The 17,050-nt window shown below is 43.4% G+C and overlaps 1 protein-coding gene across 1 annotated transcript; it reads right to left on the minus strand.

Annotated features, from left to right (window-relative positions):
- Nucleotides 1-2,491: 2,491 nt before the first annotated feature.
- On the minus strand, nt 2,492-16,532 carry LOC122560771 (visual system homeobox 2). Its single transcript, XM_043711847.2, has 3 exons — nt 16,268-16,532; nt 5,941-6,098; nt 2,492-4,539 (listed from the first exon to the last, which is right to left on the minus strand). The coding sequence occupies exons 1-3, from the start codon at nt 16,512-16,514 to the stop codon at nt 4,120-4,122; spliced, it is 825 nt and encodes a 274-aa protein (XP_043567782.2). The 5' UTR covers nt 16,515-16,532; the 3' UTR covers nt 2,492-4,119.
- Between the last annotated feature and the right edge of the window lie 518 nt (nt 16,533-17,050).

Here is a 17,050-nt window from a genome sequence, read left to right on the forward strand (position 1 = left end):
CTTAAATACCCCTTAAAATGGTCTTGCAAGCCATGCAGTTGTATCAAACTGCATCAAAGTCAAAGAAAAGAAATGAAACTAGACTGACCACATTGCACCAACTTAGGATATGGAAATGTCAATGGTGAACATAGCCCTGTTGATCCTGCAATATCCTCCTTACCAACATCTGACGGCTTGTGCCAAAACTGACAGACCTGTTCCACAGACTAATCAAGCAGCAGTCTGACAACGATAAACCTAAAGACCCATATCTTTCAGGCGATGTCCCCTAGCCCTCCATCAGGACTGACCTACTAGAGCTGGTGGCACAGTATTACAGTTGGGAAGGGGTTCACCTTAACATTTGAAAATTAAACCCAGACCCATGGTCTGACATGGCACCAGGTTAAACATGGGCAAGAAAACCACCAATCAGCCCTGCCTCAGCTGATGAATCAATTCTCCTCCATATTGAACATCGGTCTGAAGAAGCACTGAGGATGGCAAGGGCACAGAACGTACTCTGAGTGGGTTGACTTCAATAACCATCAGCAAGGTGGCTTGGTAGCACCAATACAAAGCAAGCAGGCCAATTTTTGAGGAAGTTATTTGATAAATATTAGACTGGGCCTGTGGCTGGTGATGAGGGAATGACCAAGAGACTAAAAAATACATTACCTTATTCTCACTGCTCTACATGTCACCAATGCATCTGTCCAAGAAAGTATCAGTAAGAGTAACCACCACACAGTCCTTGTGGCGATTAAGTCCATCTTCACATTAAGGATCCCTCTACTGTGCTCTATAGCACTATCACCGTGCTAGATGGGATAGATTTTGGACAGATCTATTGAATCTGAGCTTTTGTAAGGCACTGTGGCCAGCAGCAGCTGCAGAATTGTACTCAAACATAATCTGTAATCTTACGGTCCAGCATTTACCCAAATCTACCATTATCGTCAACCCAGGGGGCCAACCCAGATCGAATGAAGAGTTCAAGAGGGCATACCAGAAGTAGCATAAGCCCTGCCTAAACATTAAGTGTAAAGATACAAGAGAGGTCTAACTGTGTGCCAAAAAGCAAAAGCAATAATAAGTACAAAAGATAACACTAAGGTATTTTCATCTTTCTTCCACCATAAGTGCCGAGTTGATGATACAACTTAGCCTCCTCCTGAGGTCTCCAGCATCATGGATGCCAGCCTTCTACCATTCTCATTCATTTCTCATGACCTCACGAAATGCCTGAAGGCACTGGATACTGCAAAGGTTATCGGTACTAAGAACTTTCTGGTAAATAGTACTCAGACTTCTACTCTAGAACCACCCATGCCCCAAATCAATCCTTTCCAATATGGTTTCAACACTGGCATTCACCTTGCAGTGAAGAAGATTGTCCAGGTACACCTTGTCCACAAAAAAACAAGACAATTTCAACTTGGCCAGTTACTGCCACTCAAGTGTTACTCCCAAAGTGAATGAGTCATTGACAGTGCTGTCAAGTGGTAATTGCTCAGCATTAACCTGCTCACTGATACCCAGTTTCACTTCTCCCAGGGCCACTCAGCTGTTGCATTATTACGGCCTTGATCCAAGCATGAACAAAAGAGCTGAACTCCAGAGGTGAGGTGAAAGTGACTGCCTTTGACACAAAGGCAGCATTTAATTAAAATAGAATCGAAAAGCCATCACAAACTTGAGCCAGTGCAAATTAAAGGAAGGCATTCTGTCAGTTGGTGTCAGACCTGGTATAAAGGAAAATGGTTATGATTGTTGGAAGTCAGTCACCTCAGTCCTGGATCACCTTTGAAAGTATTCCTCAAAGTAATGTCCTAGGCCCAACCATTTTCAGCTGCTTCATCAAAAACCTTCCCTTTAATACAGGATCAGAAATGGGGACGTTCTCTAACGGTGCCCAGGGTTCAGCACCATTTGCAACACTTCAGATACTGAAGAAGCCTGTTTCCAAATGCAGGAATATCTTGACAGCTTTCAGACTTGGGCAGACAAGTGGCAATATTATTCATATAACACAAGTGCCAAGCAATGACCATCATCAAAAAGACAGAATCTAACCATTTCCTTGTGACATTCAATGGCATCATCATTGATAGATCCCCCATTATCAACAATCTGGGGGTGACCATTGACCTGAAATTGAACCGGACTAACCATATAAATACAGTGGCTACAACAGCAGGTCAGAGGCTAGGAATCCTATAATGAGGACCTCACCTCCTAGCTTTCCCAAAGCCTCAGCACATATCAGAAACTAAAACAGAAGTTGCTGGAAAAGCTCAGATGTTCTGGCAGCATCTGTGAAGAAACATCAGAGTTAACATTTCAGGTCCAGTGACCCTTCCTCACTGTGACCCTGGCCTCATTCTGAGGAAGGATCACTGTGTCCAAAACGTTAACTCTGATCTCTCTTCACAGATGCTGCCAGACCTGCTGAGCTTTTCCGCAACTTCTGCTTTTGTTTCTGATTTACAGCATCCGCAGCTCTTTCGGTTTCTATCATCACAAATCCGGAGTGTGATGGAATTTCTCCACTTGCCTAGATGAATACAGCTTCAACAATACTCAATATCATTCAGGAGAGAGCAGCCCGCTAGATTGACATCACATTCACCATCTTAAACATCCTCTCCCACTACCATCAACTCTTCATGACAGTAATGCCTACCATCTACAAGATGCACTACAGCAATTGTCCAAGGCTCTTTTAATAACATGTTCCAAACTCATGGCTTCTACTGCGAGGGCGAGGCAGGAGCACCTACCACAAGTTATACTTCAAGCCATACACCCAACCCCAATTTGGAAGGAGATTATCATTCCTACACCAACTCTGCACCAAAATTCTGAAAACTCTCTTCCTAAGGGTATTGTGGGTCTACATACAGCATGTGGACTGCAGCGGTTCAAGAAGGCAGCTCACCACCACCTTCTCCAGGGAAACAGGGATGGACAATACACACTGACACATGCAAGTGATGCCACATCCAATGAATGAATTAAAGGAAATTCATATCACACCTTTAACATCATCATCACATTCCAAACTGTTTCACTACTACATTTATTTGAAGTACAGTCTGTTATAAAGTAAAAAATGTAGCAAGTCAATTCGCACGCCATCAGTCCTTTCTGCAGGATGGCCGAGAGTCAGCCAGTACATTCAGCAACTAAAGTAACAGGGAGTTCTGAGAGGAGTTTACCAAGTCACTAAACCTTATTCGTTGTGGACTATAGACTCCTTGCAGCAACTTTATTCTGCAGATCATGTATTATTCCACATCCAATTCTACATATTCTTGGAGAGGACAGTCCAGTCAGCTCACCTTGAATTGAACCACAAAACAAAGGAATTTCATCTGAGCGCCTAATGTGTACAGTGCTGTTGAAAAAAAGAGGTCCTTGGCCACAGCTCATCAGCTGGGCCCAGGTCTGTAGACTGTACCCCAGCTCTCAAACAGTGTGCTCCTGTTACCCCCAAGTGAACACGACTTGATGTTTATATTTGAAGTATCCTTAACATTATGACCTGCTAAGAATCACAAACCTTCTTCATTATCACATTACAGTCCATGTATTATTCCTGCTTCAGTAACATTATTTATACTGTTACAGATCTATCCAGTAAACACTTAAAACTTAAGGAGCCGTTACACTGTCTGTCTCTCTTTGTTAGACAGTCTCCATGTGTTGCAATCGCTGTTATATTATATATGTGACAGACCATATTACAGTCTCTGTATCTTGTACTGTCTCTGTGTTACATCAGTCTGGTATACAGTTAAACAGCTTTGTGCTACAGTCTATGTTATGCCATCTCTTTGTGTGTTATGCAGTTTTTGTATATTAAACAGTCTCTATGAGTTATACAAACTTTGTGATGCCATTTCTCTCTTGTTAAACCCTTTGTACTAAACAGTATCTGTGTATACAGCCTCTCAATATGTTACAATCTATGCGTCTTATAGTCTCTGTATCAATCTGTCAGTTACACAATCTGCATCTCTCTCTGCTTTCCAAGTCCTCTCTGTGGATGTCAATTGTTGAATGTGTAACCTTTTTGTGTTTGATAAAAGGAGCTCAGGACTTTCCAATATTCCAACTCTATTACAGACTGTATTATATGGCTTGGTCATTGGCTCCCTGATGCTCTGGGGAAGAGGACTGAGAGACAGCCAGAGGTTTAGCAGCCCCACTGTGTATCTCAGCCTCATGTTCCCTGGCCTTCGCTCGAAGTGTGGCAATGCTGCAGCTACGGATCTCTTCTGGACTAGGACTGGAGCTGGCAGTGTCCGTGATTCCCCGGACCACTGTACGGAAGGGGGCAGCTACCGTGACCTCCCCACAGTCGGCTTGTGATCCTGGCCAGGGGTAACTGGCTTTCTCCATCTTGTGGTTGTCGGCTTTGATCTCTGATTGGTCGCATTTCTCCTCCTGAACAGCACAGCTGCTGGGCTCCTGGTCTATGCTCTTCTCCATGGATCTGCCCTGGATTTTCAACTGTCTCCTCATTTTAGCTCGGCGATTCTGGAACCAAACCTGTGGAATGAAGCCCTTAGTTAATTTGCTGATCATTAAACTGCGCATAAAAGGTAAACACTCTCAGCTTAGCGTTATACTTCAATTCAACACTGAAACAGCACCGTACAGTCACTGGGTCTAAGGCCCTGTTTGACTGTAAAACATCCCATATTATTTCAAAATAGACCAGGACATGAGGAGCAGGGCGGGGGGAGGTCTGTCAATATCCATTCCTGAATCAATATCAATGAACCTGATCCGTTTCTCATCATTATTTCAAGGATCTTGCAGAGAGGGAAGGATCGGGTAAAAGAGCAGGTCCAGCTGAATTGCAAGGGTGGGGTGCATGGGGAGGGCAAGTAGAGGTGGAGAGGAAGGTGGGGGAGAGGGCTAGGCTGAATGTGAGGATGGGGGAGAGGACAGGGAGAGATGGAGAGGGGGTTGGTGGGAGAGTGTGAGGCTGAATGTGGGGAGGAGTGTGGTGTGGGGGGAGGAGAGCAGGGCAGTGGTAAATTGGATGAAACTTGTCAAATCACAGCCTTACGTTAATATTATCCTGTGTGGCTCAGAAAAATCCAAAAGTAATTTATGAAAGAAAAATATATGTTGTCATAAAGTGTCAAAACATTGAATGAAACTGTAATTTAAAACCTGTTAAAATAAGGGATAGAATTCAGCAGGTGCAGGTTGTGAGCTGAAAGGTGTGATGTTCATAAACTACACAGAAACCTTTAATGGTATTAACAACAATATAACACTTCAATATTTTCACAGCTTCATCATCCTCACACTTCAGCATCAAGAAATTTCTTTGGTCCATTAAACACTTTCCAGTCTCTGTATTCTCCAAACCAACAAAACACCCCCAATCTCTCCCCTTCAGGCCAACCCTTACCCCCTCGCGACACTCACATATCGCTTTTCTCCCCTCCCCCTCAATCCATTTCCCTTCCCACACTCCATGTCCTCCCCGGCACACATCCCACCCCCTTTCCCAGAACTCCATTCGCCTCCTCTACACTTCCTCCACTTCCCCTCACTCCCTCCATCTTCCTGTCACTCCATCCCCCCTATTCCATCCCCTCCCCAACACGCCCTTCCAACCCACACTCCTTCCCCTCTATTCCAAGCTCCTCCCTGCCGTGCTCCCTCCATTTCCCCTTCCTATCTAAGTTCACCTATCCTTGCATGCACCTCCTCCCCCTCCACTCCTTCCTCCTCTCCTGCACTCTCCTTTACTCCTCTCCCCTCCTTTATCTCACTCCCTCCCTCTCACTGTCATTCTCTATTGCTTGTTCACACATTCTCTGATGTATCTATTCTTTTGAATTCCGGTCTCCCCAATCCTCGCAAGCTTCCACCCTTGCTCCTGCACTCTCATTCTGCACTCACAGGTTTAAATGCTTCTGCAAGCTGTACCTGGACTCTGGCCTCGATGAGATCCAACCTGAGTGCCAGGGCCTCCCTCATGAAGATGTCCGGATACTGAGTTGTCTCGAATGCTCTCTCCAGCTCCTCCAGCTGCCAGCTGCTGTAGTTAGCTCGGGCTCGCCGCTGTTTCACCGGCTTCGACTCATCTTCTTGGCAAAAAGAAAATCACAAAAGGAAACCATTTCTGCACATACCCTCAGGCTGACCCAAACCACTGCCATGACAAATTTGAAATATCACCATTGTTAATACTGTCCTACACAAATAGCCCAGCATACACAAAAGTGCCTTAAAAATGAAGCTAATGTATTTCCTGAGCTTTGGTAACGGGGCAAGACACCTTCAAATGGTATCGGGGGTATGTTTTACATTCCGATGGATTAGCAGACAGTTTAACATCTGCAGCTGAACACAGCATCTTTAACAATATAACATTCCTTTCTACCCTAAGTCACTGAATTTATTTAAAATGCAGTTGCAAGTAATAGAGAAGAAATGAGAGGAGAAAGTGAGGACTGTAGATGCTGGAGATCAGAGCTGAAAATGTGTTGCTGGAAAAGCACAGCAGCATCCAAGGAGCAGGAGAATCAACGTTTCAGGCATGTGCCCTTCTCGGAGGCCGATGGAAGATTCTGGAACAGTTGAGGAACCCAGAGTGTGGGGTTAAGTACATGAAAGTTTTTGGTACTTACTGTCTTTAATTTCCGATATGGCTAGAAAGAACTGTTTGTCAGAGGCCGATGGAAGATGAAAAGAAATGAGAGTCCAATCATGACTATTTTTAAAATTAAATTGAGACAGCAAGAAAATTTATAAACCAAATAAAAATTCTAAAGAAGTGCACAGTGAGAGTGGAGTATAAAGGAAGACATTACTCCCAGAATGAGAAATTAATTGTACAACAAATTGGGAGAAATGTTGACATGTGGGTTGACATTATCACAAAGTCACAATCAACTCAGCAGGGCCAAAAATAAGTGATAAAATCTAAAATTGAATTGCGCATAGCTCAACACAACATGTAAAACAGATTTTTTTTAAAATGTATGAATCAAAAAGCAAAATATAACATAGATCAAACATCGTGCAAGAAATAAAATATTAAACACAAAAACTGCAAGGAATGATTATTAAATCAAAACAGCTAAAACACACACACATCAATAAATTATAAAACTGATCAAACATTCTGACCAAGAAATTAAATATAAAATGCACAGAAATAAAAAATAAATATAAAACAGGTAATTCGCGTAAAAAAATAAATTGAATGCTTAGAACAAGAAATTACATATAACACCACAAAATAAAAAATAAACTGTAAGACAGCTGAAACATGCAGCTCCATCAATAAACCAAAAGGACAGAGAAAGAGTAAACATAAATAGGCTAAATAGATGGGAATCATTAAAAAATTAAACACACAATACAGAATATCACCAGAGAGATTAAAATTTATAAATAAAGCTCACAAAATACTCGAAGAATCAAGCAAATCATTGAACTACAGAGTCAGGGAACAAATAAAAAGATTTGGAGTGATGGAAGGAGAGAGTGCATATGGAGACACGGGAGCTAAATTTCAAAATGTTGATGCGATAAAGGGAATTCATAAATTGTGCTTAGGAAAATGTCCTACAGAGGAATATTTCTAGTCCAACAAGGAAAACGGTGCTGCTAGTTCTTGTATATAGGCCAAGTGGATCAAATGTCCATTGGGGAACAATTCACAGACATTGATTGATGAAAAGATTTACATTGGCTTCAGAAAGGAACAAGGAAAGAATAGTTAACTGCAGGAAAGCCAATTTCAGTGGATCAGACCTGCATAGGTTGGAACCAAAGGTAATCAGGAAGAACCGTACCTAAACAATGGACTGCCTTCAAAGGAGAGATGGTTTGGACAAAGTCAAAGTAAATTACCATCAAATCGAAGGGTAGAACAAACAAATCAAGACTGTCTAGATGATGAAAGAGATAGAAACTATGTTGAGGAAGAAAATGCAACAGATGTCAGGTGGATAATATAACACAGAACCAGGCTAAATATAGAATGTACAGAGGTAAAGTGGAAAGCCAAATAAAAGAAGCAAAGAGAACATATGGAAAGAGACTGACAGTTAACATAAAAATCTCGGCAAAATATATAGTAAAGGGAGAAGTGGGGTCGATCAGGGACCAAAAAGATAATTTGACACAGAGGCACGGGTCACAGCTGAGGTATTAAATGAATACTTCATATTTATTTATCATTAACAAAGCAGAAGACACTACCCAGGTCAGGGTGAAAGTGGAAATAATCAATACATGAAAGGATATATGATTGATAAGAATAAGACAGCAGAAAGTCCACGTGGACTTAAAAGTTGATAAGGTACCAAGACCAAAGATGTAGCAAGGATACTGAAGGAAATAAGAATGAAAATTGCAGAGGTACTTCCAATAATTCTCCAATGAGGATGAGCAAACTGCCCATGGCAATTTAATTATGAGGAACCATTTGAGCAGAGGAATGAAATAGGAATTTAGCAGTGGTGGGGCACAGTATCATTAAAAGCATAGAGCCGTGAACAGGAGTACCAAAGGCTGAGTTGCTTGCTCAGTGCCAGGTTTAAGAATGTCACCTCTGTGTTGGAGAAGAACTTAGAGAGGGAAGGGAGAGACCTAATTGTTGCCATCGACATTGATACCAACAACAGGACTAGAAAGGAGGTTCTGCTAAAAGATTTTTGATGGTTAGGAGCAGAACCTCCAAAGAAATAATCTGTGGATTACTATCTGAGGCACAGGCAAATTGACATTGGGTAAATAATGTCAAGGAGCTAAATACATCACTCAAAAAGGCATGAGTGCAATGAGTTTCAGTTTAAAGGGCACTGTCACCAGTACTGGAGTAGAAACGAGCCATGTCAGTGGGATGGGCTTCAGTTGAACTGTGCTGGGACTAGTGTCCTAGAGTATTGAATGACTAGGGCTGTAGGGAGAGCAACTATTGGGATAACAATGTCCAGATTGGAACTGAAAGGGACAGAGTACAAGGAAAAAAACAGCACTAATTGGGGTCAAAATAGGAAAAAATTATGAAAAGGGAAAATGAATGTCTGTCTACTTGAATGCACATAGTACTTGAAACAAAATAAATTAATTAACTTTGTACATATACAGGTTAATGGGATGATTTTATTGCCAATATGGAGATTTGGTTTCAAGGAGATCAAAGCTGGAAGCTAAATACTCAGGAGCATGTAAATAATTTTCAAGAAAACAGGCAGGAAGGAAGGGTAATATTGTTGGCAAACGATTGAATAAGTACAATAGCAAGAAATGATCTTGGATTGGAAGACATAGAATCCATATGACTGGAGATAAGAAATAAAAAAGGGGGAAAGAAAGCACTGGTGGCATAGTCTATAGGATCCATAACATTAGCTACATGGTAAGATATACATTGGGAGATATTGAGGGCATATAACAAAGATAGATTATTAAATTGCAGGAATTTATTTTCTCAGATGGTAGTGAATCGGTGAAACTCTTTACTGCAGCGGGCTGTCAAGCCTGTTCGTCAAGTATAATCAAAGCTGAAATATGGGTTATGGTTTTAACTTTTGTTTTGGAACATTTTTGTTCTGAAATTCATGTTTACTGTTGTAGCGAACCTTATCTTTCTGTAGTCAATTCACATCCCACTGAATGAGAGAAAAATTGAAGTGTAGCCCTCCATGAAAAGGTTGGATCCCACTCTAGTGGCAGTTAGTTAAGTAGCAAGGTGCCTGGTAAGCTGCAGTGGGTAGTCCTGCTGCTGTGTGTGCAGTTGTGAGTTTGAGTCACACTCCAGAAGATGAGTGCAAAAATCAAGGCTGATATGTTCCAGTCAATGCCAATGGAATTCTACATTGTCAAAGATGCCATCTTTGTGCTAAACTGAGGCCCTCTCTGCCTTTTAAAATGTTGGAAATCCAATGGCACTATTTCCAAGAAAGGCATAGGAGTTCTCATTGGTCTTCTGAACAATTTTATTTCCTCAATCAAGATCCCCAAAACAGTTTGTATGGCCATTATCATATTCTGTTTGGGTCAGCTTGGCGTGCAAAAATTAGCTGTCGCATTTTAATTTTGCAAACAGGGTCTGCACTTCAAGAGTGTTCTTATAAATTATGGAAGAATGTAAAAAACATTGCCAGTCACTATCAAAGTCCTGAATTTCTTCACCTGATTCCTTTCAGGCATCTGCTAGGGATATTTGCAAGATCTCACGCTTTATCATCCACCAGTCAGTCTTCTAAATAATAGATGCCATTTTTAACAAAGCTGCACAATCAATGCATTCTGACACTGATAAGGCCAACCAGATACAAAACTCTTGCCTTTACTGGAGAGGATCATAGACTGTTTGCATATGGCAATCTAACAGATATTCCTGAAATATTTATCAACCAGAAAGGAATCCATTCTCTCACTCTGAAGTTCTTGACCATTGTAAGTTTATTGTGCATGTGTGCACAACGTTTCCTGGAAGCTGCCATAAATCCATTTTACTGCAGCACTTGAATCTGCCACAGGTTTTGCACATTGAATTTTGCTTCTTTGAATTCAAGGCCTTCCCTCTGAGGACCTAGATGGCAACACCTTTCAGGAGACACTTACCAATTAGGTTCAGGATAGTTCCCACAGGATTCAAATCAACACGAGAATTATGGATGAACTAGGGCCTTGCTAAAAATGAGATTCAGGAGCTTGGACAGATTAGGGGCCATTTCAATGTAAACAAATCTAATAGAGTCATAGAGTCATAGAGTCATAGAGCTGTACAGCATGGAAACAGACCCTTCGGTCCAACTCATCCACACTGACCAGATGGTGGCACGGTGGCACAGTGGTTAGCACTGCTGCCTCACAGCACCAGAGACCCGGGTTCAATTCCCACCTCAGACGACTGACTGTGTGGAGTTTGCACGTTCTCCCCGTGTCTGCGTGGGTTTCCTCCGGATGCTCTGGTTTCCTCCCACAGTCCAAAGATGTGCAGGTCAGGTGAATTGGCCATGCTAAATTGCCCGTAGTGTTAGGTAAGGGGTAAATGTAGGGGTATGGGTGGGTTGCGCTTCGGCGGGTCGGTGCGGACTTGTTGGGCCGAAAGGCCTGTTTCTACACTGTAAGTAATCTAATCTAATATCCTAAATTAATCTAGTTCCATTTGCCAGCATTTGACCCATATCCCTCTAAATGCTTTCTATTCCTGTTCCTGTCCAGATGCCTTTTAAGTATTGTAATTGTACCAGCCTCCACCACTTCCTCTGGAAGCTAATTCCATAAACGTACCACCCTCTGAGTGAAAACATTGCCCCTTAGATCTCTTTTATATCTTTCCCCTCTCACCCTGAACCTATGCCCTCTAGTTCTGGACTCCTACACCCGGGGGAAAAGACCTTGGCTATTCACCCTATCCATGCCTCTCACGATTTTATAAACCCATATAAGGTCACCCCTCAGCCTCCAATGCTCCAGGGAAATTAGCTCCAGCCTATTCAGCCTCTCCCGATAGCTCAAACCCTCCAACTGTGGCAACATCTTTTCTGAACCCTTTCAAGTTTCACAACATCCTTCCTACAGCAGGAGACCAGAACTGAACTCAATATTCCAACAGTTGGCCAATGTCCTGTACAGCTGCAACATGACCTCCCAACTCCTATACTCAATGTGCTGATCAATAAAGCATACCAGATACCTTCTTCACTACCCTGTACACCTAAGATGCTACTTTCAAGGAAATATGAATCTGTGCTTCAAGGTCTCTTTGCTCAACAACACTCCCCAGGAGCTTACCGTTAAGTGTATAAGTCCTACTCTGATTTGTGTTTCCAAAATATAGCACCTCACATTCATTTTCAACAATCACAGAATCCAGACCTGCATCTTTGCCAAAAACTAATCACTTTTTCCTTGGGCCATAGCCTGTCTATCAGGTTTTGTTGAAATTTGTCTATTAGCTTTTGAGATTTGTGGTTTACAGACTAAGAAACACAGAGGTCAAACCTCAATAATAAAGAAACCATAAAGCAAGAGGGAAAATGTGACTGATAAAACATAGCTAACAGCTAAACTAGAGTATAACACAACACATAAACTTTACAGGACAAGAAATCAAATATACAATAGCTACACTACAGAAATCAAGGAGCATAAATTCAATAAAACACAAAGATCAAAACCAAACATACAAAATGGTGAAACTAACAGAGAATAAAGTCAAATGTAAAACCAATAAAACAGGAAACAGACAAAATAACAGATGAAGAAACATTACACTCTGTGCAGGGAACACTTAAACTCAGGATAAGAAGACAAATGATCTGATGAATAGAACAACTAATAACTATACTATAGATTAATTATTCTCTGCAAGAAGAAAACCCACACACAACAGATAAAACACATAGAGGAAAGAATATACGATCAACAGTTACAACAGGATTCATGCACTACAAGTTGCTGAAGTCAAAATGAATAGAGTAACAAACAAAATGCAAGACAGCTGAAATGTGAGGTGTAACAACATTTAAACCAGATATCAACACAGTGCAAGAAATACCACAGACTTATAACATGCTCACTGTTGAAAATGAAATACATGACAAATGAAACACTCAGTGCAGTAGACTGCATATAAAATTATTTAGCATAAAATGCAGCACTAAAATAGAAAAAAGAAACAAAATTTATAGTAGATAATAACAGAGTAAAAGCCATATATAATAGATAATGAATGGAGTGGGAAATAAAATATACTGCAGATATGAGCAGAGCAAGAGATAAACCAAACATAGAACATATTGCCAAATATTAAACAATGCAAATCAAGCAAATAGGGAATGTCTAAAATATTTGGATCAAATCATTAAAGAAAAAGCAAAATACAATTGAGGTAAAGCAGATGGAATATAAAACAGAACATGAAATTAAATAGAAAATATATAAATCACACAACAAGAAATGACTTCTATAACTGTTTGACTTGCAAAGAACAAGTAGTACATAAAACACATTGGACGTGAAATCCATCATGAGAGGTAGCACAGCATGTGTATATTGAATGGGTAGCCCCATTTACAGCCATATAATTTTATTTTCTATTGAAGTCAGTGGAAAAGAAAATGAGGCAGGATGTAAAGAGGAATTCCCTATCACCCACCAACTGAGCTGCCTCTTAAGATGAATTTTACCCCCATTAGAGTGGTGCAACAATAAAAATATATAACGGTTAATACCTGGGGAATAATCAGTGATTTTGAGGACAGGTACAATCCACAGGGAAGATAATAAATATAACATGGCTAAAATGTACAGTGTAAGGTATAATATACAGAGATTAATAAACACAACTATGAAAATACAAAAAAGATAAAACAAACAGTGTAAGTGACATTCTGGGCAACAGAAATGGCAACGAATGAAACATAAAGTAATGAAATAGCAAAGAAACTGAAGAAGTGAGATATCAGATAAGCACACAAAATAATGGAATGAAATCTCACACAAATAAATCAGGTAGAATTAACAATGAAATATGAAAAGTCCAGAAATCACAAAACAATAACATAAAAAAGGATAAACCACTCTAAGCAATAAATGATTTCATAAACATATAAAACAATACACTGAGAAATACATTCAGCAAGAAATAAATAAAGATGCAGAACAAGTCAGATGTAGAGCAATAAATGAATTCTAAAATTGGTGAAACAACTATTCACGGACGCCAAAACATGAAACAGGCAGATAAGAAATAAAATCTAAAATAGATCAAACACATCATACAGCAATCAATTCTGAAGCAAATAAAAGGCGCAGGGAAGAAATCAAACTTAAAACAGCAAAAGCAAAATCCAAGATAAATCATGCAGACTGATAAATAAAAAAACAAATCTGCATTGGAGTGAATTAAGTTGAAGAAAGATTATCATTGGGGAATAAAAACTCGAATGTAAAACAAATATAGAACAAGAAATAACACGGAAAACATATGGTAGACAAATAAATAAATATAAATTAACCAGGGTCAGACGGGAATGCATGAAGCAATTGCATCGATGTAACTTTTGCAGATTTCATGTATTGACAAGTTAATCAGAAGTTGAATTTAATTGATTGATTTCTCCCAGCGATTGTAGCAGGGTCCTCGATACATGTTACTATCTTCATTCAAAACTTTCTTCTAATGGGTTCGAGCACGAGATGATCTGATCGGTGTTTGTTAGTATAGAACATAGGTGATGCCATAGAAGACGATTAACTGTATCGCCCAACTGGTCAAGTAATGAAACACTGAGCAGGATCAGTCAGTTAACTCCGCTACAGAGGATAAAACTTGCAAGTTTCTCCAAGTATGTTCCTAAATACACATACAAACTGGGGTTGTATTTCGTAAACAGATAAAGTAACACGTTCAGGGTCTCGTACAAAACCCCCCACATTTTTACATGAAAACATCTTTCTGAATCCCACCAAACTCGCCTTGTGGTTTTCTGATCCTTGTTTCAGTTTTATTGAATCGCCCATCTCTTACCGAGTCTTTACTTACCCCTCTTCCTCTGCTCGGACCTTCGACTCTCCCTTTTCCTCTCACTCACAATTCACTCTCTTCTCACTACTTCCCCTCCCCTACCCGTCCCTCCCCTCTCATTCCTATCCCTCCCTCCCCCATCTCCCCTTCTAATCCCATCTCCTCTCACATCCTGCTCCCTCCCTCTCCCCTCACTCCTTCCCCTCCCCTCTCTTCCCCCTCTCCTCTCACTCCCTCCCTTCCCACCGTCCCTCTCCCTCCCTTCCCACCGTCCCTCTCCCTCCCCTCCCTTTGCCCTCTCCTCCCCCTCCCTTCCCTCTCATTCCTTCCCCTCCCTCCCATATCTCCCCTACTGATCCCCTCGCCTCTCACTTCCTCCCCCTCCCTCTCCTCTCACTTCTTCCCCTCCCTATCCCCTGTCCTTTCACTCCCTCCCCCTCCTCTCACTCCATCCCATCCCCCTCCCTCTCCTCTCACTCCATCCCATCCCCCTCCCCCTCCCCCTCCTCTCACTCCATCCCATCCCCCTCCCTCTCCACTCACTCCCTCCCCTCTCTCCTCCCTCTCATCTCACTCCCTCCCCTCCCTACCCCCTCCTCTCACTCTCTCCCCCACCCAACCTTCTCTCCTCCCCTCTTTCCCCTACCCTCACTCACCTCTCACTCTTCCGCCCACCCAACCTTCTCTCCTCCCCTCCCCTCCCTAACCCCTACCTTCCTCCATCCCTTCCCCTCCCTAACCCCCTCTCCGTCCCCTCCCTCCCCTTCACTCCCTCCCTCCCCCTCACTCGTTCCCCCACTCTCCCTCCCCTCTCACTTCCTCCCCTCCCTATCCCCTCTTCTCTCACTTCCTCCCCCTCTCCTCCATCCCCTCTCACACTTTCCCCTCCCCCTCCCTCTCCTCTCACTCACTTCCCTCCCTACCCCCTCTCCTCTCACTTCCTCCCCTCTCCTCCCTCTCCTCTCATTCCCTCCCCTCTCCTCCATCCCCTCTCACACTTTCCCCTCCCCTCCCTCTCCTCTCACTCACTTCCCTCCCTACCCCCTCTCCTCTGACTTCCTCCCCTGCTCCATTCCCTCCCTCCCCCTCTCCTCCATCCCCTGAAACACCTTTCCCTCCCCATCTCTCCCCACTCACTCTCTCCCTCCCCTCCCTCTCCTCTCACTCCCTCCCCTCCCTACCCCCTCTCCTCTCACTTCCTCCCCCTCCTCCATTCCCTCCCTCACCCTCTCTTCCATCCCCTCTCACACCTTTCCTTCCCCATCTCTCCCCACTCCCTCTCTCCCTCCCCTCCCTCTCCTCTCACTCCCTCCCCTCCCTATCCCCTCTCTTCTCTCTCCCTCACCCTCTCCTCCACCCTCTCCCTCACACCTTCCCCTCCCCCCCTCTCCCCCCTCTCTCTTTGGGGTTCTCTCAGTCTCTCTTATCCCACACATACACCAGCTCTCGCTGTCTCAGCCCGACATCTCGCAGTTCCTTTCAGATTCACTCACGGGATGCCCCCCTGGTTGCTGGTGTCCCTTGTATCTATTCGCGTGTTTCCCATTGTGTCTCACCCACACAGCCCGTCTCTCTCTGCCCAACTCTGGCTCTCTCTCTCACCCACACAGTCCGGGCTATGACTACCTACGGGGGGTGAAGGCAGGTAAATGGACTCAGGATATTGATCTGGCTGCACTGCGGACAGACTCGAAGGGCGGAGTGGCAGGTTGGCTTGTGTCCTTCCCCTCCACCCCCCCCCCCCCCCGGTCTTACCGGAGTAGTCAGCCAGTCCGGCCAGTCCGGCCGCTTGCGTGGCCAGTAGCAGCGCCTGTTTACACGGGTCCGGCGGAGCGAAGCTCTGCAGCAGCTCGTAGCTGAAGATGGGAGCGGGAGGCAAGAGCACACCGGAGAGCGGGGAGGAGGCGATCCGGCCAGGGAACGCTGGGCAGATGTGACCCGTGTGGGGGGAGAAAATCCCAGAGGCAAGTCCCGGGGACAGGAACTGACCAGGACGGAACATCCTGGAGATGCCACCTGAGGCCAGGTAAATGGCTCTGTGTGTGTGTGTGTGTGTGTCTGAGAGAGAGAGAGGGGGATGCAAACTTACCTGAAACTCACTTTTTGTAAAAAAAAAACACCCTCCCTGTGAACCACGTCATCCGGAGTTTCAGCACCTCTGACAGACTTCAAAGTGAGCCCTTCAATCAGCTCCGAGCTTAAGTTCCTCTGTCAATAGCTCAAGCCTTCATCTACCTGCCCGGCACTGACCCACACAGCTCACCCTCTGGCCGGCCCCAGTGAATGGCAAAGGTAAACAGGTTTCTCCCCGTACCTCCCGTTCAACATCAGCTCCCCTCCCCCTTCCCCAGTGCCCGACCAAAGCAAACCCAGCGCAGGGAGCCCATCGCTGGGCTATTGGTTAGCAGCTCCCCGCTGCTCCTCGCTCAGGGGCAAGACTCAGCCGCTCTCAAGGATTCACTCCAGGGCAAGTCAGTGCCAACTCTAACTGACCTCACACCGGATTGAATCTGCCCAGGGCAAACGCGGTGGAGTCAG

Source organism: Chiloscyllium plagiosum, unplaced genomic scaffold, assembly GCF_037043375.1.
Source record: "Chiloscyllium plagiosum isolate Xiang-an unplaced genomic scaffold, Cpla_swu_hap1 HiC_scaffold_20, whole genome shotgun sequence".
Lineage (NCBI taxonomy): Eukaryota > Metazoa > Chordata > Chondrichthyes > Orectolobiformes > Hemiscylliidae > Chiloscyllium > Chiloscyllium plagiosum.

Excerpts from the sequence above, each read along its gene's own strand:
- LOC122560771 (XM_043711847.2), bottom strand. The coding sequence starts at position 16,514 with ATGTTCCGTCCTGGTCAGTTCCTGTCCCCGGGACTTGCCTCTGGGATT. Across the intron at positions 6,099-16,267 it reads CGGACTGGCTGACTACTCCG|ATGAGTCGAAGCCGGTGAAA; the intron begins GTAAGACCGGGG and ends TTTGCCAAGAAG. Across the intron at positions 4,540-5,940 it reads TCATCGAGGCCAGAGTCCAG|GTTTGGTTCCAGAATCGCCG; the intron begins GTACAGCTTGCA and ends TTCATTCCACAG.